Genomic DNA, 24,057 nt, shown 5'->3' on the forward strand with positions numbered 1-24,057 from the left:
CTAGAGAGTTACAGTACCCTGCAGTAAGATATACATTTTGGCCTTTATCTGTTGATAATGACCTACTTTGAGAGGTTGTTACGGTATCACTGATTGTCCCACAAAGTAAATTATGTATAAACCATAAAGAACAAAGGGAGAGCTTCATTTTTGTAGTTGACAACTTTTTTGTACAAGCACTCCCTAGTGAGTTATGGTGAGTTTAAGAGGACATCTCAAAAATAACTTTATTTTGCACTGAAATGGGATGATTTGAGGGAGAAATTACTTTGTCGATATGCAACTTGCTAGGGAGTGTCCGTACAAAAAAGTTGTCAACTACAAAATGAACTACTAAACTCAATCAATCTACTAAACTCAGTCAATCTTCAAAACCTTACTAAACAATTTATTTATCTCGATAACTAGAACAAGTTCACTTCTTATTATCCTCCATCGACGAGGACACCGTGGCCGACTTCGTCGAGACCGAGGTTCCAGAAGGCGATTGGGTCGGCGTCACCGTCGGCTTTCTCAGAATTCTCGCTTTTCCCATCGTATAACTGACCTCTTTGAATTTTCTCTTAGGATCTTTGTCCTTTGGATCTTCCTTTTGATTTTCCTTGATAATGTTCGTAGGTTTCTCCTTGAGATTGGGATTGGGATTGGGATTAGGATTGGGATTAGGATTGGGAATATGATTGGGAATATGATTAGGAATATGATTGGGATTTTCTTTGGGCTTTAAGACGGGAGTCGGCCGACCTTTTCTGAGAAAGAAAATATTAAATTATCTAAAGAGCGAGAATAGACTCACCTATCATAGATGTTAAGTTTCTGAATATACTCTCCCGGTTTCAGTTTCTTCTTCTCTTCATTACTTGGTTCTACATGCGGTTTCCACCATACTCGTGGCTCATTGGGAGGAGGTTTCGGAGGGTCTGTTTCCTTTATCCCCTGGTTCGGATCGAGTTCTTTCTGCAATTTTCTCTCGTTTACGGAAAAAAACAGATGACAATACCCACCTTTTTCTCGTCATATCTCAACTTCTCCTCCTCAAACATTATCGTGGAATAGAATGTGTTCGTCGTGATTCTCTTCAATTCTTTCTCTTTCGCCTTCTCCTTTGCTTCTCTGTCCCGTTCCTTCAATCTCGCTGAGTCCGCATCCTCCACTCCAATCACTTTATCAATCTGTTTCAACGCTTTAAATTCCGCTGTTTTTGGGTCGAAAAATCCTTCTTCAGTTCTTGTGAGTTTGGGAAGAAGATCCAGTGAGTTTTTGGCGTATAGTAGTTTCAAGGGGCGGTGCAATTGAATCCGAACCTTCGGAGGTGCTTCATCTCCGGGTTGAGGTGTCAGCCAGAACGGGCGGTTGTTCAGAAAAATCTCTTTTTCAGTGGTACACGGATTCATTTTTAATCGCATTGCCAGTTGATCATCCTTGTATACAGAAAACCATTTTCTAATATCCGGTAGAAAATCGGCTTTGTTTTTCATATCGTATTCTGGTGGAACATATGATTTTCCGAGCTGTTCGGTAGTTCTGAAGATGGTGGAATTCGATAGGAATAGAAAAGAAAAAATTTCACTGCAATGGGAATCGAACCAGGACCCTTTGAACGATAGTCGCCCTTCTTCGCCACTACACTACTTGAGGCAAGCTCGGCGGCGAATCTTAGGGTGGTCATAAATCTAGCCCTACAGTCTTAGTCGGACAACCATCCAAACCCACAACTTACGGATCGGCCACACAATCTGACTTTCTTCCCCAAAACTTTGTCTTTTTGTATACATTCTTCAGAAATCCCCTCTTCTTCCTTTTCTTCGCCGCCGGATCGAATCCCTTCGACGACAACATTCCCATATTCGATCTCTGTCCACCAGATCCTTGATCTTTCTGTTCCTTTTTCAACGGTGGAAACCCTCCTGGTGGTGGCGGAGTTTGGATCGGTGGTGGCAAAGTCGTTGTATGACCAGGCGGAGTTTGAGCAATAGGCTGTGCTCCCGTTGCTGCCGCTTTTCTCCCCTTTTCATCCATCGACCTCTCCGGAACAGCCATTATGAGAGAACGTTCCCGCTTACCGTCAGGTGAAGCTGCCTGATTCACATTCTGGGGGTCCGGAGGATGTTTCTGAAATAAAAATTCGTCAAAAAAATGCAAAAAGATCTGCACGAAGTGGGATTCGAACCCACGCACCCATACGAGTACCAGAACACCCAGTCGACCTCGAACTCGAGGCAAGCGATTTCACACTTGAGTCTGGCGCCTTAGACCACTCGGCCATCCGTGCGGTGAGAGAGGTGCAACGGGAGTGTGTAGAGAAAGGGGGGAGGTCGGGAAGGAGGTGATGAGAGGAGAGTACGGAGAATAGCCTACCTGTTGAATTGTCCTTTTTTTCGTATTAATTTTTTTCGACCTCCTATAACTCTTCTTCCCTTCTTCCGAGAACAAATCCTCTGCAGACGGTCGTTTATTCAGCCCACTTCTCCGTTTACTGTCCGCTTTGTCCGTCGGAGGCGCCAATTTTCTTGTTTTTCTGTCTTCGCTCCGCCCACTAAGACCTTCTTTCACACGTGGCTTCATTTGGGATCTATCGGTACGAACCTTTTTATCAGAGGCGATAGGAGGCTTCTCGGGTGCAGGCTTCTTCGGATTCTCTTCCTAAAAAAATTGTGTTTTTCTGTGGGTTTGTGAGTCCGGATGTTCAAGTTTCTAATATGTTGCAAATGCGCTCTATCGGAGCATAGGAGAACTCGTAAATGCCACTTATAGTGGAATATCAATGAAGCGCGCTTGCATACTCACCACAATCGGTTGTTCCGGTGGAGCATTCTCCTGCGTATCATCGATTTGTTCTTCTTCTTGTTCATCCGGTGGTTTTTCCATATCATCTCCATCTTCTATCGCTTTATCCGACGGACACATTGGTGTCGACTCGTCATCCTCTCTCCTCTCCATTTTATCATCCGAATTGTTCTTTTTCACTTGTTTTTGAGATGGAAACTTTGGAAGAAGAATTGGTGGTAATTCGCTTTTTTTCTTACGATTTGATCGTTTACTTTTTGACGGACCTTTTGGGTCACTGGAAGAAAAGATTAAAGGAGAGCAGTTAATCGAGATGATGCACTTCTAGAGCCCGGAATAGTGAGCCATGTTATTTTTCAAGCTAGAATTTATAATAACTATGTAGAACAAGTTTCGATCTATCGTTTTGTAATTAACAATTTTTTTTGTTCGTGGCCAACCAATAGAGTCATAGGCTCCGGAAATGGGATATCTAAAACTCGTCCTGAGCATTTTGGGAGGCTATGTTCTAGGCTGTGTACTTCAACAGGGACAGCTCGCACAAAAAGTTATCAACCACAAGAATAAAGAGCAATACTTTTTCTATTTTAAAAAACCCAAATTCAACCCATTAGCACAATTACGCACACTGTGACGTTATCTCAAAACTTGATAAAAATTCAAGTTTTAGCTATTTTTTGAATTTTTTTAAACTCTGAAAATTTTCAAGCAAAACTGGTGAATATGTTGAAATCAACACTGTAGCAACATTATCTTTCCATTAAATTTCAAAATATGAATCTCGTAACGATATCATGATGTAATTGCGGTCGTTTCTGATTCCCCCGAAAAGCGCCACCGACGCGCCAGATCTCCCCTTTTCCCCCCACGTTAACTCACTCTTTTAGTTGTCCATCACTTCCAGTTTTAATTACATCTTTGCTATCAGACTCCATTTTTCGAGTGTCTACTGTTTTTAATTTGAGTCCCTATCGCAATGTCGCTTTTTTAATGCGGAAATCCGTTCGCCCCTTCGCAGGCGTATAAAATGTGAAATGATATTTTTCTGGTTGTTGACGTTTTTTGTTGAGTTTTTTTTTCAATTTGAGGAGGAAAAAAATGAACACGTCGAGGTCATGTTTTCATTTTTGTCGGATTTTTTTGGTATGTTTTGAAAAAATTGAACCGAGGAGGTGAAGGCTGGAATGCTCTACCTGGAAAAATGATGATTAGTTTTGGTAGAGCATTCCAGCCTGAACCGTACCTATCACCTTCCCAACACCACTCCCCCTCACTGCCCATTTTCGCTGTTTTCTCTATTGAGAAAAAGAGAATCAAGAGAGGGATGCCACGCGGACAAAATGAGACTTGAATTTTCAGAATTTTCAGATCGAGATTTCTAGCCAATGAGCATAACTCTTCAAATTCCGACAACATCATTAAATTGAGCCTAGTCGAAAGTATATGTGTGCCAAGTTTTACCAAATTCTCAACCGGTGTATGAAAAAGGTTCCCTTGTTAGTAGTGTATGTGAGAATCGGAAGACAGCCTCAAAAATAAATTCAATCCAACGCAATTATCGGAAATATTCATCTAATTCTTTGTGGGGAAATTATATTTGGTTACAGATAAAATTAATATAAAGCAACGTTAAAAATGTTATTCCTCCTTTTTCATTATGTTAAGCTCCATTTCATCCGATAGTGAATAGTCATAGTCATTGAATTCCAAAAAATCTGAAATAAATTCATAATTATCTTTGGAAATTCAGCTCTTTTAGAATATACCATATTGTATACTATTACCAAGCATGAACGCATTATCTAGTGAATTCTCGTATGGATCCTCAAGCAAGTTCTTTCGGTTCTCCCTATTCTTGCAAATTTCCAATCTGGTCTTCACAAGTCGAGACATTCTGTCGGTATTATTATTAATTTCCGTCAACAACAATATTTTTTGATCTTTTAAAAACTGTTTCAGTTGTTCCAATGCATACACTTTTTTGAGTTCAAACTGGTTCGATATCCTCTGTACTAATTCCAAATATGAGGGGTTTTTATCATCGAACGTTTCTAAACAGTTTCTGAGACACTCATTCATGACTTCGTAAGTTTCAATTTTTTCTTTTGACTCCTCCCATTTGGTGTCTAGTTTTTCTATAATACTGCTGATCTGATCTATCAACAGGTTATATTCATGAGATTTGTGCTCACCGACCAATAAACAAGTGTGACACATCCTTTTCTCGACAACTTCACAGTTGGAGTCCTGAAATTGGAAGAATGCTCCTTGATACTTCTTGGGAAGTGACTGAAACTCACTTTACACCAAAGGTCTGCAATATTGTAAGGGTGTTCAGGACATTATGGCAATTTCAACGGTTTCTCTGTGATCAGAGTTTTTTTGTGAGCGGCAAACGTTTTAGGGCGGTGAAGTGAAATAAAGCAACTGAAATTAACGTCAGTTCACAAAATCATGTCGACAAGCGAAACCTTTCACAAAAGTCCTCATCACATTGTTCACAAAAGAATACAGCTTCATGATTGGAATTTTCAAAACATGGATTCTCGATGCATTTTTCTTCGTCTGTCTCAGAATCATCAGATTTTCGGACATATTCAGATTCAGCGCATTTTTTGCGTTCTTGAATCTGTCCTACCAAAAAGAAATTTTTTGCCAAACCACTAGCATCACCTGTAAAAATAGTGAAATAGCTTTTACTCACTGATAAAAAAAAACTCACAACCGACAAGAACAGTAATTTTTCTGTCAAATGGACAAACTATTTCCGATTGACTTAGCAGCCGGTTTGCACATTTCTCACAAATCGTATGCCCACAATTAGTCAGAATTCGAGGGACCAAATCGGGTATTTCATCATCAAAATCATCGTTACAGATGTTGCAATCGAATGTTCTGAAAAAGATGATTGATTATCACGAATACATCTTTCAAAAATTTACACTTCTTGTTTTTCTGTCATCTTCGAAACTGTAACGTCAAAATTAAGGAAAATATGTTCGATTAGGTTTGTGAAGTCGTGAATGTACCTAAATACTTTTGTGTGTATCTCAGCTAAAACATGTTAGTAGTTTTCGAGAAAAAAATCAAAAACATCACAAAAGAAAACGAGAATCTGCACTGTAAATATGACACTTAAAGAAAATGAAACAAGTTTCTTCCTGATAAATGACAATTTCCAAAAGATAAGAATAATTTCATTGAATGTGTAGTAAAAGAATATTACCGTCAACAATAAATGTTTGTTTAGTGAATATCAGTGGACAAGAGTGAAATGAATCGAAACGGGGATTGACCGGAACGGGACATGACCTTGTCTAGTTCGTTTAGACTAACTATGAATTAATTGGAGAAAAATGGAAAATATTATTTTGATTGATAACCTATACATGGATGGACAAAAAAAGAATGAATGTCCACAATTGTTTAAAAACCAAAACATTATGTTGTCGAAACCTTTGTAGATTGTCTTGATGCGTCATGACGTTTTCGAGCAGTTTATGCTCCAATAAAACGTTTTATTCACTTTAAAATTTTGTCATATTATTATCATCATTGGGTTGGTTATTATGGTCGACTCTATAAACTAATTTTGTTAAAAACCGAAGATTGTCTTCATGCTAGTTGTGTCATCAGCCACATACAGGCTGGCTGATAAGTATGAGAGCTCATGTTTTTGGTGATTATTTCGGAATATACAGATGGATAGGTCAGAATGTTTACTATTTCTCACGAATCAGACCAAATCCAACGTTTACGCAAGATAATTTTCAACGGTTGGTAATTCCAAAAAGATGAAAACAAATTAACCCATTGAAAGAAAAACAAGCCGCCAGAAAAAATTGTTTACGTTGAAAGTTTCAGAGAGATAAGGAAAAATGAAATTATCGCTTCATGAAAAACTTGATCGTGTTGAGATTCTTGATGATATGAATTCGAGTCATCAGTGTGTCTTTATATCGCTGTTATCGGAAATGTTCACCAAATTCTTTGTGAGGAAATTTTACTTGGTTACAAGTCAAATTAATATAGCATTGTTACAAAATTTTATTTCCCTTTATCGATATGGTCAGCTCCATTTCCTTTGTTAGTGAATAGTGAAAGTCCTTTAATTCCAATAAATCTGAAATAAAGTAATAATTATTTTCTGAAAGTCAACTCTTTTGGAATATACCGAATGTGGGCAACTTTTCTGGTAAATTCAAGTTTGCAACCTCATGAAGGTTTTTTCTCAGTTTCTTGACAGCTTCCGAAATGGTGTTTTCAAATCCCTCTATTTTATCCTTAGTAAAATCGATATCCTTCAAAAACCATTTCTGCCTTCTGAGTGAAAATAGTCTCAGTTGTTCCAAAGCATTCACTTTTTTGACTTCGAACTGGTTTGATATCATCTGTACTAATTCCAAATATAAGGGGTTCTTTTCATTGTACGTTTCCATACAGTTTTCGAGACGCCTCTTCTTGGCTTTGTAAGTCTCAATGTGTTCTTTTGACTTTTTTATTTCAGTCTTCAGTTTTTCTACATTACTCCTGATCCGATCCCTCAACAGTTCGTACTCATGAGATTTGTGCTCACCGGCCAATAAACATGTGTGACACATCCTTTTCTCGACAACTTTACAGTTCGAGTCCTGAAACTTGAAGGATGTCTTCTGATTCTTATTGGGTCTTTAAGTGACTGAAACTCACTTTACACCAAAGGTCTGCAATATTGTAAGGGTGTTCAGGACATTGTGGCAATTTCAACGGTTTCTCTGTGATCAGAGTTTTTTTGTGAGTGGCGAACGTTTTAGGGCGGTGAAGTGAGATGAAGCAACTGAAATTAACATCAATTCACAAAATCATGCCGAAAAGCGAAACCTTTCACAAAAGTCCTCATCACATTGTTCGCAAAAGAAAACAGCTTTATGTTTATAATTTTGAAAGCACGGATTCTCGATGCATGTTTCTTTTTTTCTTTCAAAATCACCAGGCTTTGGGACATATTCGGTATACTCAGTAAGTTTTTTGCGTTCTTGAATCAGTCCCACCAAAAAGAAGTTTTTCGGAAGACCGCTAGCATGGTCTGTAAAAATAGTGAAGTAGCTTTTACTCACCGATAAAAGAAACTCACCGCCGACTAAAACAGTAACTTTTCTATCAAAAGGACAAATTATTCTCGATTTAATCAGCATTTGGTTTGCACATTTATCACAAATCGTATGACCACAATTTGTCAGAATTCGAGGGATCAAATCGGGTGTTTCATCATCAAAATCATCGTTACAGATTTTGCAATCGAATGTTCTGAAAAAGCTGATTGATTATCACAAATACATTATACAAAAACTTACATTTCTTGTTTTTCTGTCATCTTCGATACTGTAACGTCGAAATTAAGGGAGAGATGGTCGGATAGGTTTCTGAAGTCTTTCTACAAATAATAATTTATGACACTGAAATCCAACTGTACCGGTGAAAATACCTAAATACTTTTGTGTGTATCTCATTTTAAGCATGTCAGTTTTACAAAATGGTCTATGGATTTTGTGGTTTTTAAGTAATTTATTGCTCCTGATCACAATTTGAAAATCGAAAACAGCTTCAACTGTACTGCTCAGATTTTCGAGCTTTTTGTTTCAAAAAGTTCGAAAACATTAATTTAAAAATTGGTTTCAAGAGAGATCCACGCAAAAGAAAACGGAAATATTCACATATGCTCTGCACTGTACATATGACAGGTGATGAAAACGAAACAAGTGTCTTCCTGATAAGTTGAGGGAAGCGCAATATGTATTGATTAGTAATCCCAAAAAAGATAAGAACAGATTAGTGCATTGAGAAAAAAATAAGCCTTCAGCGAAGTATGTTTACGTTGCAAATTCCAGTGAGATAGGTAAAAAATCGAGAATTGAAATTATTGCTTCAGAAAAAGTTGAACGTTCGAGTCATCTGTGTGTCTTTGTATCAAATTGTCCAGCCGTATGTTCAAAACTTTATTTAGTACAAACAAGGTAACATGATAATGTAAACGAAAGACAATGCAAACCTGACAGGAACAAATCGAGGGGGGAACCGTATGAGAATCGAGATGGAAATTTTGTAAAGATGATTTTTTATATTTTTTCAATTAAAAATCATTCGTAATCAGAAATAGTAGAATAGATATGATTATCAGTCTCCAAACAAACATGAAGTACTTGTGAGAGTTTTTGTGGAAGACGTTGTTGACTTGTCTCCTCGTTTGAGGATAATAGTTGGGATATTCGAATTCCATTGCCTCGGACCCACGAAAGGAGTTCGGATAGGGCGAGGGAAGACCCTTTGCAGGTGGAGACGTCCTGGAATTTGAATATTTTTGAATTGAGGTTCGAATAAGTATAATCAAAACAATAATTTTAAAAGTTTGGGCGCTGAAGTAGTCTCCCAGAAACTCACATTAGCCATATTAACCAATTCCGTCTGCAACTCATCCATTCTCAAAGGCGGACTATTTTTGACACGTTTGAACAAGTCGACTGAAAGTGGGCGGAGCCTGGCAACATCCTTTGCAAATAGAAGACGAGACGAGGGGGAGTGAGCTCCCAGAACTGGTTCAGAGAATGAGAAGCAATCCATCTGGAAAAGAAGATTTCAGTTTGTCTAGACATCTTTAATACTCACCATAGTCTGCGCCACCGTACTCAGATTCGCGTCCATCGACACCGAATGGGGAACATCAAACACTAGCTGCGGATTTCTCACAAAGTTCGCCCAAACTCTCAGTACATATCCATTTGCTTTCCACTGTTGACAGATATTCTCTGACACTCCGTTTATCGACGCCTCTCTATCCAGTATATCGAAGAAGAATTTGAGAATCGGAGGATAAGTGGAGTCATGCATGTAGAGAACCGATTCAAGGAAGTCTTCCACGTAGGTCTCTACAGTTCCCTTGCTGGTTAGTAGGCGCGTCAGATAGACTTCTGGAATGGATTTGGGAATTTCAGATGGTGATGTCTTCTTCTTGAATGTCATAGTTCCAGATGTGGGGTTGGTGAGATGGTAGTACTTGGATGATGAGTAGATTGGAGAGCACCGGTCCAAAGATGACCAGGAGGATTGACCGGAGTCGGCGAGAGAATCTGAAAAAAATCATTCGGTGTTTGTTTCAGTTTCAATGCGGATGGTTCTGATATACATAGCATCCAGCATAAAAACTCACTTCTATAACTCTCCGCTGTATACGTCGCTGGCGACATCTCCAACGTCGACCCATCCTGTATACCGTAATCCGCCAGAGTTAACAACTTCACCGGTAACTTTTTCTGTGACAACGTTTCCACGGCGGACACATCGGTGAGCTTCACATCTCCACGGCGGGGGCATTTGAATTCTGGAATCAGAATAATGAGAAAGAGCGTCCAATTGAAATACCTACTCAATTCAAATTGGGTTATCCTCGGTCGTTGCGAGTATGGAGTTTCCTTGTAGACTGCTGATGCAACTTTTTGTTTCAGTTGGCAAATAGCGTCACAGGCATGAACTTCCAGTTGGATAGACTCGTCGCATTTTTCGAATGGAATAATGTTGATTTTCTGGAAAAGAGGTAAATTCATAGTGAGCTTGTTTATCTTTATGTCTGATTATCTATACATCCGGATGTCCCTCCAACCATACTTGCAAAATATCGGCCCGGCCCGGTCGGCCCGGAGTCAAAAAATGAGCACAATTTTTTCACAAAATTTTTCGAAATTTTTTGAAAATTTCATCAAAAATAGTCAAAAATCCTATGTACACTTGAGTTTTATCGATATGTAAAAACATAGTCGAAAATTCGACTTTTTTGCGAAAAAATCAAAAAAAATTTCAAAAAATTCAAAATTTCAAATTTTTGTACTGTGACCCGGGCCGACCGGGCCGGGCCGGGCCGGTGAAAATTCTCAAATCAGCCCGGCCCGGCCCGACCCGTTGCAAGTATGCCTCCAACTCACCAAAGTCTTCGTCTCGACACTTTCCCTCAACAACTTCGCTTCATTTATCGTATATCTCGCGTCTCCAGTCACCGCGTCCACCGGTCCTTTATCCGTTTGATATTGCAATGCTTTGTACAAATAGAAATATGAATTCAGCTGGGGTGTCAAATGTCCATACAAGCAAATACTCATCCATTTTGAAAACATTTTCTCCACTACCGAATCACTATTACGGAACAGTAACTCAGCACGTTTCGCTTGCACTGATTTAGCGATATGAGCTCTAAGGAGGTCCACCACAATTTCAGTGCAATATGAGAAATTTCTGAGTAGAACTGAAATGAGGAGTGATGCCAATGTAGATTTCTCCGACGTCGAAATAGAAACATCTGACTCCGCAGCGTCCACTATTGTGAATATGAATCCTTTGAAACTGAGAAGTGCATGGAATTGAGCAAGAGTAACCGGGAGAGTTTTGGCAAGACTTGGCGCCGAATTCAAATTGTTATCCGCCCACAACAAGTTCTCCACAAAATGGGGGAAGTTAATGAGCTCCGGGGAAGTTATTGTACCCGTAGATTTAGGAGATAGCACTAGATTTGTTTGAAGTTCCGCAAACGCTTGCTTACATTCCTTCCTCACATTGTTCTCCAAATTCTCCATTTGTAACTGAATCTTCCGGTATTCTTTTTCACGTTCTTGTCGTCTTCGTTTGAAAATTAGACACATTATGATAAGAGTGATGACAATGAATAAACAGAGTCCGAGAATTAACAAAGACAGTCTGGATGGTAGAGCATGATCCGAGTATTCAATTAAACCCAACTCCATTCTCAGCGATCCAACTATCACAGTGACCAGTGGGTTGTCTCCATTGATTGGAACTCCTCTCTCATCAGTAGCCTTTGGTTGTTTGATCGGTCCGGAGCACACCAGTTGTCTCACGTCTACAAGAGTCACATAACATCTCTCATTCCCAATGAAAATCTTGAAGTCATTGGGCTCCGCGGCTAAGTTCAAGTTGTGGCCCTCGAGTATCAGTGACTGTTCTCCTTGGTGATACCGGATTCCCTTGAACGCCGACAAACTTGGATTTGGGTAGACACCCATCTGAATCCGTCGTCCAAGATTCGCTACTGCTGTCACGTTATCCATCAAGAACCCCACTGGCTGCCTTGTATACTCCACTCGTCTTGTGATAGTCTCCAAAATTTTCGGTGTCATGCAAGTCATCAGAGTGGAGTTGATGATATGGCACGGTGCCAGATCAGAGATCACATCAAATGGAGGTGTTGGTGAGGAGATGAGGAACATTCTAGCAGATTGGACTGTATTTAATGATGATCCATGGACTGAGATGATTCGTCCACCAGCTTTGAACGAGGAAAGTGGAAAGATCCCATTGACAGATGGATCCGATCGATACTCAAATGGTTGGTCGAGTTGGATTTGAGAGTGGTCGACATGTACAACAACTTTTGCAGATTTTCCAACATTCGATCCAGGTGGAGTGAGGCAAGTCAGCACTGCGGATGAGTTCACCTTGTCTATCGGACAAGGGTTCCCTCCGACTGTCACACTTATCCGAGATCCACTTGACAGATTCTGACCGTATAGTGTGATCCGGGTACCTCCTGATATCGGACCGTATAACGGGTAGGCAGAGAAAATGGAGATTCTGACGAACGAAAACAAATCAGTACTCTCCGCCACTGCCATTGTAGCTCGTCCCACTGAAATCCGAATCGGTCCAGAACTAACTCCTTTGTCAACTTGACAAGCTATCATATTCGAGACATGATATTCCACAATGTTGCATCTTGATCCAGCCACGTAGACTTTCCCACGAACATCTTCCACTGACATTCCCAGGTCGTTTCCATAGATTTTGATGATAGTTCCTCCTTCGATCGGTCCGCTGGATGGCTCGAATCTATCAATCCTCGGCGGGTCGCAAACAGCAGTGGCCTTGGCTTCATGACATTCGTGGGAGCATTTCCGATTGCACCAACCGCAGGAGAGGGATGGGGATAAGGCGAGACAGCTGGAGCAGTCGGCCGCCAGGTTCGAGCAGGAGTAGAGAGATACTGTAATACGGACAATTTGAGTTGCTGGGTTGGCTACAGGTCAGATTATCACAAACTATAGAAAGACAGGAATGATTTGGACTAATTCCAATAAATCTCGGGTAAATTAAAGTGTGAAAAAGTGCTGTGAACTTACCAATCGCGATATCCACCACAACATCTTTTGCCATCAAACTCAACGGTACAACCATATTTGCACTTGTCTGATTCTCCGAAGCCAATTTCAACTTTCCACATCTGATACTGTCACTGGCTATCTTCGCAGGAGCCACTTGTCCGTTCACTTTACAAAAATGTTCCGTTTTCTTGTCCAATGTGTCCAAGTTCAACGCCTCTAGAACTATTTCCTGTTGGGATCCTATTGCAATCGGAACTTTCATTGGTTGAATCTTGACGCATGCTTTTGCAGGAGTGGAACCGCAAGAGTTGGAGCATTTGTGTGTTCCCGAGCACCATGCACATCCGAACTCAGATGACATACACGTGGAACATGTACCGTAACCCGAGCAGTCGTAAACAGTGAAGTTGTGACGACTGATAGGATTCTTCGAAATGGAAGTCATCAATGAAATTTCAAATGTTTTTGGCGATTCAAAGACCTCCGACGGACAAGAAATTCCAGATGACGTCCAGTTGGCTTTGGTAGATTTTGAGTGGGATTTCATGCCGAATTGACATTTGTAAGTGAAACCGACAGGAGGAGGAAGATGGTGGATATTGAAGGCGATGGAGGTAGAGGAGTTGACAGACACCATAGAAGGAATTGGGTCACCATCGACAATCGGGCATTGCGTGGTCTGTAATTAATCAGTGAGTATTTATCGCAAGCCACAAAAAACTTACCACCGGTCCAGTACACCTTGTCGACGTAGTACAAGACTGTGTTGGATGACACCACTGACAGAGTGGGTCCACTGAAACCAGGCATTCGGTGCAGGAGTCATGATGGGAACAGGTGGAGAGCTCTTCCATGATTATCTGAAATACACTTCATTTTTCAAGATCATACTGTAGTTTTACTCTCACCCCATACGGCATCTGCACCAACACAAAATCTCCAAATCTGACCATCTTTGAAATTTCACTTCCAGTTCTTCCATCACCAACTTCTTTCCTTCCATATTCCTCAAGCTTGTTAGTGTTTTGTTCGTCCCATTTTAGCTGAAAATGAAAACTCTATTTTTAAGTATTTTGGGTGATTCATCAAATATATACTTTTCTGTTATTTTTCCCAGCTACTAAAATACCACACTATTGTTTGATTGACATTTGTTTAACTTCTCAAATGAAGATTAGTGTGTCAATGTTTGATACATCTGTCTAACACTTGACAATGATGAATTGGGTGAGAAAAAAGAAAACAATATGGGTATTTCGATCTACACATTTAAACTACCATAAAAAATGTATTATAACGGCACCTGCAATAAAAGGCACTTGTATTATAACGACACCTTCTACATGCTCAAAATTCACCACTAGTATGACCTAATCAGAACCGCCCAGATCAGAACAGGTGCGAACCGACAAAGCTTGATCTAATGGACGAAATACAACTTTTAGCCATATTTTTGTCGGTAATGAGTCGTATCAGATTTATTTCAGGCCGTTCTGATTCCATTTCTACAAATCGAACAAACCAAGAAGTATAAAAATTGAATCCCCTAACTAACCATGACAATCTGCGACGATGAGGTCCCTGCAAAGATGGCTTTCTGATCTACTGCCATCAAACTTGTAACCCTTGCGTGAATCTCTTTCGTAGCCATTTCCACAAGTTCAATCGATCCACCAACTCCCAGTTCACAGCTATCTTCGTCAAGTGGGATGTGGGCTTTCTGGAAAATTAAGGATACTTGAAATTGGTCCCATCTTTCTATACTCACATTAACACACTTGGTATCCCTTCCGATATGTGGCAACTTGATCGAATCAGTTCCACTTCGACACCTGTCCACATTATACCAAAACGTTAATTTCACTTTTTGCATCGAAAAAACACAAATCGAACTTTTTCTGGAGGTGGGTGACGTGGCAAATGAGGCGATCAGTTTATCGCCTGTTTGGACGACGGCGTTGATGATCGGGTAGTTGGTGTTGTCTTCTCCACGACATTGCAGTTCGATTTCAGAGTAAGAGACGAATCTGGAAATAGTCCCCATAATCAAACATAGAGGTTTTATTATAATTTGGAAATCGTAATATTCCTAAGATACCGTCCATATCTGTCCGGGCGTTCTAATAGGCTTATGGCGGGTCCCGTCGCAAAGTTCACGAATAAGAAAATCTCGGATTAATGTTTTACTTCATTAGGTCAATTATTACAAAACGGTTGGCCTATTTGTGTTAAAAACTCACTTCGTATCATTCCTGCAAAACCTTATCAATCTCGTTGTAACCGGCAACCTTGTCTCTCTTGGCGTCACTGTAGCCACCACAAAAATGAAATGTTGATGTGAAAAAGTGTGGAGAAATCGAAAAGAACTCCGATAAGCAGCTCTCAGAAACACGGCAGCCTCTCCTTCCAGATCTCCTGCATTTTCTACATTCAGTCCAGGTAGATTTCGAATGGCAACTGCCGGAAATGGATCTCGATAGGGGGATTCTTTTGTGGGACTCGCTGCGACAATCAACCGGTTATCAATTATTTGGGATACTGTAGAGGCATCGGGAGAGTTGGCTGCCACGGGGATACTTGATTCGGTTAGAAGTGAGAGTTTTGAATTGTAGGTGGAACAGGACCCTAGTTTGACGGAGCCACATTGCAGGAGTTGGTCAGATGGAAGGATTTCGAGGATCTTGGTGTGGACGTCGGTGGAGAATGGACGATTGTCTCTGGAACAATGAGAAAAGGGTTAATAGATTTTGAGGGGATGTTTTGTATGAAGTTGTAGGTTGTATTTTTGTTAAAATTTTTGTAAAAATTGCGATTTTTCTTAAAAAATCAAGTTTTTCAATTGAAATCTTGCGTTTTTCGTGTTTTTCTGCAAAATTTCATAACTCACTTCAAACAAGACTTTCCATCCGCCGAACACCACGGAGAATCCTGAACCGGACCCAACGAGACTTCATTTTGAATCGAAAAGTTTGAGAGGTGTAACGATGTTATTCGGTTTACAGATGCAACGTAGATCTGGAAATATTTTTTGCCCAAGTTGTTACACTTTCATGATTTGTACGCCAATTTTCAAAAATGAATACGTCAATCAAAGATTATTCTTACCGTCTGTTGGTCCCTGGAGACAATGAAGTCGTCAATGTGTCCGGCGGAATGGAATATTTTTTGTTTGACGCCTTCTGATACTTCAAGAGATGCCGCCGCCGCATCGGCTGCTCTCGCCCATAGAATTGGGCTTATTAAGAGTAGTAACGCCGATCGAACGAGGAGCATAATCGCATTTCTGGGAAAAAAAACGAAATGTTTGAGAAATATGGGAACGAAGAGTTTGCAGAAAAGATACGGAGGATGAGAATAAGAAAAGAATCGGGAAAATGGTTGAAACGGTTTGGAGCTGTTGAGTTCGGAAAAAAGTGGAAATTGATAAAAAATGAAAATTTGTACCAATACTCAATATGACAAAATTTTTTAATTTGTTATGAAACAAATCTAAATCATTTAAATTTTTGTAGTTGACAACTTTTGTTGGGTATCTCGATTGAACAGGTTCTGACTTACCAGGAAGAGTTCGTACAAAAAAGTTGTTAACTAAAAAAGTATAGGTATTTCTTATCTCCAAACTAAAAATAAGTTCATTACAAAAACATATTTGACAAGATCGTGAAAATGGCAAAAGTTTCAAAACGGAAAATAGCAAAATGATAAGACGGCAAAGAGATTTCATTTGTGAAACCTCAAAGTGGTTACTTATCAAAAAACTATCATCCAAAAAGACAAGCGTTCCCCAAAAACCGTTTCGCATGGTCAACGATTCGGTTCACTTTTTTTCCCCAATACAATGCAATATGTAATTGATGATCATGAGAGGAAAAATGGTCAACCCCCTCCTCTCTACATTAAAAAAAGAGAAGTATTGTATTGAATTACAATTACACATTGTCGAATTCGTTCACGTTTCAAATGATTTATAGGTTATGTGGATTGGGGAGGAGAAGGTGATGGTGGTTAAGGAAGAAGATGAATGAGTGGAAATAAGGAAGGTCGGGTGAAATTGGGTTTAGGGAATTTGTAGGTACAGGTTCGATAATTCTGAACCGATATGAGATATTTCAAAACTGGGTGTTTTATACTTCATTTTTACTTTTTCCCAGTTTCGGACTATTAAAAATTAAACTTTTCAATCCCTACGTTTCTTAGAGTCGATAAACGAGTTTTTTTCATTTTATTTTGCAGAATTCACTGCGTATCGGCTCCAAGGTAATCACTGCTGTGTTAGTGATGATACGCAGCTTAATATAGCACACTCATAGACTTAAACAATTTAAGACTTGGTAAGCGAGGTGAGATTACAGGACGGTATTATACCTCACTGAAAATTTGTCAAACAGAAACGCTCAGACATCTGGACATTCGGACAACCGGACAGACAAATACTTCTCAACAAAATTTGTTCGAAAACTATGAGACCACAAGAAATCACTATGCCCACATTTTCTCATTCCCTTCCCCCTACATATCACAAAACTCATAAAACAAAAAGTCGAGACGATAGAAAACGAGTAAAAGAATGAAGAAAAATGACATAAATGTAATCCCCAAATGGGTTCTTTTTCGTTTTCCTTCCGGAGAGTTTCATGGGTACATGAAGGGAACATGAAACAACCAAAAAAAGATTTTTTAACAAAAAAAGAAAGAGAAAGAGAGAAAAGGAAAATACACAATGAAAATAGATGGATGGATAGAGGGCGAAAAATGGGAAACAAGGGGGGGAGGGTACATGTCCTAGAGGGTGTCGGGAATAAGAAGAAGAAGATGAAAGATGGAAAGGGCGGTGTGGAAATGGGAAGAGAGTGGAATGGTTGGAAAAATGAAATGTTTTAGAAAAATGGGTTGAAAATGAAGAAAAATATGAAATCTTTCTATTTTGGGCACCCTAGACGAACAGGTAGGTCATTTTATGGAAAATGAAAAGTTTGGACACCCGGACATCTGGACACACAGACAAACCGACAGACAGACAAGCTCTCAGACACGCAGACACGTAAACAGGTCAAATATATCAAAAATTGAAAAAAAAAAGAAGGAAATCAGATCGAATTACAGGCTAAATGATATCAGGACGTTGAAAAATAAAGAAGTCTTGAAATCCGGACATCTGGAATCTTGGAAACACAAACTGACTTCAAAAATCATTTTGAGATTACGGACAGTTAGCAGATCGAAGTTACGATATGAGGACATCCCGATACACAGACACACAAACAGTTAGTCAATGAAAGTACAATGTTCTTGAAATTCTGGACATTCAGACAAACTGATGCAAAGACTGACATGACATGGGAATATCAAATGTCCAGTTTTAAAGATTTTTTGAAAAAATCAGAAACACGAAAACTTCATGCAATTTGATTATCACATGAACACTTGTTCCTTCTTTTAATATTTGCGAAAAGTCAAAAATCCTCCCCTTCTCTCTTCACGTAGACCCGAGAATATTGTCAGTAGAAAATGATTAATGAGCTTGATTTGCCCGGGAGATAAATAGATCGATCAAACGGGGCGAGTTGACACATGGTAGTTGCTCAGAGGTGTAGTTCTCTCTCGAGGGAAGACTCTGATAGTTCATTTGACAATAGGTGTAATGTGTTTGATGGTCTGTGGGAAGTAGGAGAGAAGTTTGAAGTTTATGTTCGGGAAAGTTTGATCAGTAACAAATTAGATTTTCAAAAATTTCAGCAACGTTTCATACCAGAACACACTTTCAAAATGTCGCTCGATTTCAGCTAAAAGTTAGCTCGCTAGAAAAGTCTTGAACAAAAAAGTTGTCAACTACAAAAAAGCAAATCTAGATTTGATAGACAACGAAAGTACACTTTCCTGAATATCAACGCCTTTGAAATTAAAAAATTCGTATTTTCGTAACAAAACGTATGCAATAGTACAGAACTACCTCTTGCTGTCCAAAATCTTGAGGTTCATTGAGAGCTATGAATATTCAACGGGTAGTTTATTAGTCTCATTGAACCCTCCACAACAAAACAACAACCCAAAGAACCTCATTAGTCACCACCAACCTAGGCATAAGAAACATGACGGATAAGGAAAGGTACACACATAAAGCCCCAATAAGAAAAATGGACATAAGCTAATGAGCTGCTAGTAGCAGGTGATGATGACGGGAAAGGGAGACGACAAACGGAAATGGACGGGACGGGGGACCGGGTGTCAAAAACAAACATGGGTGTGGAGGAAAGTGGTGGTAGGTCAGAAGTGGCAGTAACACGAATAAGAAATTCGAGAAAAAATTATTCTAAACTCTGTTCAAATCATAAGAAACTCTTATCACGTCCCATTACTACGATCACCAACTATGCAATATGTAATAAATCTAAAAAGCCATAAAGTAATGTTTTATGATTTGATTACAATTCATGGCGGTGTTGTGCAATCAAGTGTTGGTTGTAACATGTGTAAATATTATACTGGCTAGTTGAAGGTGGTCAGAACAGAGAGAAAGAGAGGTTTATGTAAATCAGGTTGATTGGGTTTGAAGTACTATTATGAGAGTTATGGGGAGAGATTTTTTGATTTTAGCTGTGGTCTAGGAAACCGAATAGCTAGGAAAATTGGACGAGGTACGGTTTACAATATTGTGGGGAAGTCAAATATTCGAAAAATGCATTTGGGACAGGTAACATGGAGTACATGAGACACACCATCGAGGTTGAGCTGTCTAGAGTAATTTATGTGGCCGGAAAGCTGAAAACGCAAGGATTCTGAATCTGTTTTCAGAATTTTCGTAGCTCCAAAATTCTCCCAGTTAAGACTAATTTCCCAAAAAGTATTTCATAGATAAAGCGCATACTATGATTTTCAAGATTAATAAAGGTTGCATGATAATTTGTGAGGAACTACATTTTTTTTTACAAGTTCTGAAATTTCTAGGCTATCATGTAAAAAGTTCGAGTAACTATAGAAGATGTAAGAAAGCTGAAGACGTGAGGATTCTGAATCTGTTTTCAAAATTTTCGTAGCACCAAAATGAGCCCATTTACAGCAAATGTTATGTAAAATCTTTAATATACTCTAAAAACGTTGTAACTTGGCTCAGCAGGACAATTTCCAAAACTTGAAAAATCATTAAAAATTATCACGACTTTAACTTTCTAGTCATACCAACTCTACCCAAAACATTAAAAAAAACATCCTTCCAACCTCAAAATCTAAATTACCTTCTTGAAAAAAACCTTCTCTATATCTAATTTCACCCCACCACAATAGCATAATGATGACACCCTCGACTTCACCGTAAATTCTCAAGAACAATGAGATAATTGGTTATGTGTGACCATAGAGAAAGAGCACAGTGGGAGCACAAGGAGTCAGTAGAGAACAATAATGACCGTATATATGCAAATAGCTGGATAGAAATGGATGGGATGATGAAGGGAGGAGGAGGAGGAGGTACAACAACTAGTATATATAGAGACAGCTGGCACGAAGGAGCTGCCTAAACATTAGCTTTATGATGACAGGAAGGAAGGGGGAGTAATTAGAGTTATGAATCGGGAATAATTATGAATAAAATAAGAAAAACGGGGAAGGAGGGGGAAGAAAATCACTGAACCTAGAAGAGAAGCGTCTAAGGCACGCCAGGCAGACCGTTATTTTGATACTAACAAGGGAAGTGTCTACTCGGAGTTCTTAGAACAGAAAATATATAATCGAAAAGATGAAGACGTGAAAATTTTGAATCTGATTCTAGAACTTGAGTGGTATGATGTTGAATCTACTAAATTTTTCAGTTGAGTAAAATCTTTAACCCTTGTATCTCAACATATTTTTATTCCTGAAAATTTTTTTAAACAGATTCAGAATTCACACAATCTCAGTTTTCTAATCATATCGAATTCATTATTAAAACCCTGGTCACACCCGTATTATTATAAAAAATTAAGCTATTTCTGAAAACCCACCTAAACTGGCTTGAAAACCAATAAGTAATTCGTAATTTCTTCCAGAACAAAACGTTGTCAAGTGAGAAAAGCCTAAAAACAAGAAAACGGAGCGTGAGAAAATATGTGTACAAAGGAAAATTAGTCTATCTCGTTCACTACTCTTGGAGAGTGTAAGAACGGGACAGCTGAAATTATAATGAGCTATATTTTTTCAAGAATGCTAAATAAATATTTCCAAAAAATTTTTTTGAAATTAAGCATGGAAGTACTGATCGTAACTCTTCCAATCAGAATCATTGAAATTTCAGACATTCTGGTTTTCTCTATCATTACAGTCCGGTTTCTGCAACCGTGCTCCATCGAAACGGACAAAAAAATTGATGGCGATAGAGAGACGCAGAGAGACAGACGATTAAAGAAAATTACATTAGAGCGCGGTGGTGCTTGCGTAAATTTGGTACAAAAATCACTGATTTGTTTAAAATTTAAAATTTTTTAGTTGCAAAGAAAGCCCAAAGCACAATACCAACCTAACCTCCCCAAATCACAAAAATGCAAAGTAAAAGAAGAATAAGAATAAGAATATGATGATGATGATGCATCACTTTACTACACTTTACGAGAGGTATACGTTGGGAAGGAGCGGAGGGAACGAATGTGGTAAAGGATGCACCGCCGACGCTCTTCTGGTGGTCAAATGTGACATTTTTTGAGTTCTTTACGTTTTTACAGTTTACAACAACATTCATATAGTTTGGGAGAAAAAGGCGTCCGAGATGCGCCAGACTCATTTTGCACAAGTGCTGGGCAAGAAATGGGCATGCACTCGGCAAAATTAGTTTCATGATTTTTCGAGAACCCAACGTGACAAATGTTGCCAAGCTTAGCTAACAGCAAGAAAAAAAAGTCAAGAAAAAGTGAGTATTTCTTTCTTGCTCTCAAGGGGATAACTAAATTCAATTAACCGTTTTCCTCCTCTTTTGTTTCTTTTTTCTTTTTATTCGCACCGCCCGTAAGAGAAGTAAATTGAAGGAAAAGAAGGCTTTAGGGGGAATAGAAGTGTTGGGGACTAACTCGTATTTCATCAATTCTCATTTTGACTCATTGTGTTGGAAGGGGGGGGGGGGGGGGGGGTAGAAAATGAGGGAGGGGAAGAGGGGTTTTTGTTTGTAAGGGTGAGGGAAAGAAGGAGAAAGTTGGTTTAGGGGACGGAATGACTAAAGTGAAAATGTGCTCTACCGACAACTGTTAAAAAATAGATTTCGGTAGAGCGAAGTCGCCATTATATTGAGACGCTGTCACATAATGAGACTGATATCATTTACGAGGTTCCGTCTTGAATTTGAATAGGAATGCGGAGTTTCGTAAATCGGCACCAATTAATGCTAACAAAATTTGACCGTTTTCACTAGTTCTTGTAATTTTTGACTCAAAAAAGTTTTGGCTTTCACAAATCTCTTGACATCAGGACACACAGACGGAATGACAGACAAGGAACACAGGAAGATAAAAATCAAACAATCAGGAATTTATACAAAAACTGTAATAAAAGTTTGGAGGGGAACGAAAGTTTTAGATTATGATTTTTTGGACAAACCGATAAACAGACAGACAGAAATTGAGTCAAATTGGCATATTTACTCCGAAATTGAGAAAAAAGATAGGATAACAACACAATCTGAAAGTCTCAATTATTTTCTGATTGGTACTTTCTAAAATTCCATTAAAATGGGGTTTTCAACAGCTGATGTCTCTATCATTCCAAAATGATACTACACGATAAATGAGTATGTATGTCTGTCTGTGTGTTTGTCCAAATATCCACAAAAACATGAAAGCGTCAAAAGCGCGAATGTCACCCAAGTACTTGAAAGTTTCTAGTGCCGATCTGCGATAAGATGTCACAAAATCCAGCAAATACTGTATTTCCTGGTATTCAGACAAAGGTGCCAACACACGGAGATCTAAAAAGACAAGCTGTAAGCTTTCACTTCAAAACTAGTATACTCTCCCGTTAAAAGCAACATCGTCCGTTTTTTTTTTTCACTTCCAATTAAAAAGTACATCTATACACAAATCTATATGTCAAAACCAATCTAATTCTCATCATCCCAAACTAAGCTTATATACATAGTAGTAGCGGGAAACGTGAAATGAGAATTAAATTTGAAGAGACGGGTTGTTGGGGGAAGAGAGGAAGAAATAAAGGGGGAGGCACAATACTCATTAGAGAACATCAAAAAGTCATGGAAGCATGAAGGACAGGAAGTGGGGTCTACTCATCGTGGATGTTGCAGAGACGAGAGAAGGAGGAGATATTCACTTTTGGTTCATTTCTTTAATTGCGATTTGAAATTTGATCCGGATAGGCAGAGAGACGGGAAGGGGGAATAGATATTTTTTGAAATGAGGAGAGGAGGGGGAGATTCGAAATGTGTGAAAATCATGAAGGGTAAAGATTGAGGATGTCAGAAACCTTGGCTCCGGGACGTTTCAACACTAAACGGTAATAAATACACTGAAAAGTGAAACTTCTTCTGTTCCATTTCATGCGAATCGCGATGAAAAAGCCTTATTCCAGTATATTTTTCCCAATGCCAAGGTTGCTAAAGGGAGATATAAGCTAGCAAAGTTCGAAAAATGCACCATATGGCAACATGGTGCATCGACTTCAAGTTTGTACCAAAAACTCCAATTTTAGAGGCTCCAGACGTAAAAAGGTTTTAAATAACATAAAAATTTATTCAAAAACCCATAAAAATCAACTAAAAGAAACAACTTCCCCAGCAGAGGTACCAAGGTTCGAGCTCACCTGGTGCTCAATTTTTTGTTTTTGTTTTGATTTTTTTCACAATGCCATGGTTTCCCGTCTGGTTTCAGAACGATTCGGAGCCAAAAATCAGTATTTTCAGAAACTAGTTTTTCATCAATCGCGTGTGTTTCTGAGAATTCAGTGTTTTAGACAGAAAAATTTCCGAAAAAAACTATAATCCGCCCCGAAAAATCCACGAAACTGTTCAATCCCCGAATTCTCGGTTGCCTGAAAAAAATAGAATTAATTCAAAACTCAAAAACATTTTTAAAACCATTCAAACTATAAGAAACATCTAAACGAGTAGGTAAGGGTAGAAAGAAAACGGACACAAGAAAATAAGCGCGCATGCATAAATTAT

At 39.0% G+C, this 24,057-nt stretch overlaps 5 protein-coding genes across 5 annotated transcripts; all 5 read right to left on the bottom strand.

Moving 5' to 3' along the window:
- Nucleotides 1-415: 415 nt before the first annotated feature.
- Nucleotides 416-3,722, bottom strand: GCK72_004860 (uncharacterized protein; the record flags this gene model as incomplete). The annotated part of the gene is made up of 7 exons (XM_003093068.2): nucleotides 416-749; nucleotides 797-957; nucleotides 1,005-1,524; nucleotides 1,721-2,112; nucleotides 2,359-2,643; nucleotides 2,788-3,064; nucleotides 3,667-3,722. The coding sequence occupies 7 exons, from the start codon at nucleotides 3,720-3,722 to the stop codon at nucleotides 416-418; spliced, it is 2,025 nt and encodes a 674-aa protein (XP_003093116.2).
- Nucleotides 3,723-4,425: 703 nt separating this feature from the next.
- On the bottom strand, nucleotides 4,426-4,680 carry GCK72_004861 (uncharacterized protein; the record flags this gene model as incomplete). Its single annotated transcript, XM_003093067.2, has 2 exons — nucleotides 4,426-4,502; nucleotides 4,554-4,680. The coding sequence occupies 2 exons, from the start codon at nucleotides 4,678-4,680 to the stop codon at nucleotides 4,426-4,428; spliced, it is 204 nt and encodes a 67-aa protein (XP_003093115.2).
- Nucleotides 4,681-5,129: 449 nt separating this feature from the next.
- Nucleotides 5,130-5,749, bottom strand: GCK72_004862 (uncharacterized protein; the record flags this gene model as incomplete). The annotated part of the gene is made up of 4 exons (XM_053724918.1): nucleotides 5,130-5,214; nucleotides 5,259-5,460; nucleotides 5,510-5,682; nucleotides 5,730-5,749. 4 exons carry the CDS (start codon nucleotides 5,747-5,749, stop codon nucleotides 5,130-5,132), a joined length of 480 nt encoding a protein of 159 aa, XP_053589112.1.
- A 1,075-nt stretch (nucleotides 5,750-6,824) lies between these two features.
- Nucleotides 6,825-8,140, bottom strand: GCK72_004863 (uncharacterized protein; the record flags this gene model as incomplete). The annotated part of the gene is made up of 6 exons (XM_053724919.1): nucleotides 6,825-6,910; nucleotides 6,962-7,418; nucleotides 7,477-7,603; nucleotides 7,648-7,852; nucleotides 7,901-8,073; nucleotides 8,121-8,140. The coding sequence occupies 6 exons, from the start codon at nucleotides 8,138-8,140 to the stop codon at nucleotides 6,825-6,827; spliced, it is 1,068 nt and encodes a 355-aa protein (XP_053589113.1).
- A 763-nt stretch (nucleotides 8,141-8,903) lies between these two features.
- Nucleotides 8,904-16,199, bottom strand: GCK72_004864 (uncharacterized protein; the record flags this gene model as incomplete). Its single annotated transcript, XM_053724920.1, has 14 exons — nucleotides 8,904-9,107; nucleotides 9,205-9,384; nucleotides 9,430-9,890; nucleotides 9,971-10,141; nucleotides 10,187-10,343; nucleotides 10,740-12,808; nucleotides 12,945-13,605; nucleotides 13,652-13,786; nucleotides 13,835-13,969; nucleotides 14,482-14,646; nucleotides 14,695-14,953; nucleotides 15,167-15,643; nucleotides 15,814-15,941; nucleotides 16,032-16,199. The coding sequence occupies 14 exons, from the start codon at nucleotides 16,197-16,199 to the stop codon at nucleotides 8,904-8,906; spliced, it is 5,370 nt and encodes a 1,789-aa protein (XP_053589114.1).
- Between the last annotated feature and the right edge of the window lie 7,858 nt (nucleotides 16,200-24,057).

This window comes from Caenorhabditis remanei, chromosome II (genome assembly GCF_010183535.1).
Source record: "Caenorhabditis remanei strain PX506 chromosome II, whole genome shotgun sequence".
NCBI classification, from domain to species: domain Eukaryota; kingdom Metazoa; phylum Nematoda; class Chromadorea; order Rhabditida; family Rhabditidae; genus Caenorhabditis; species Caenorhabditis remanei.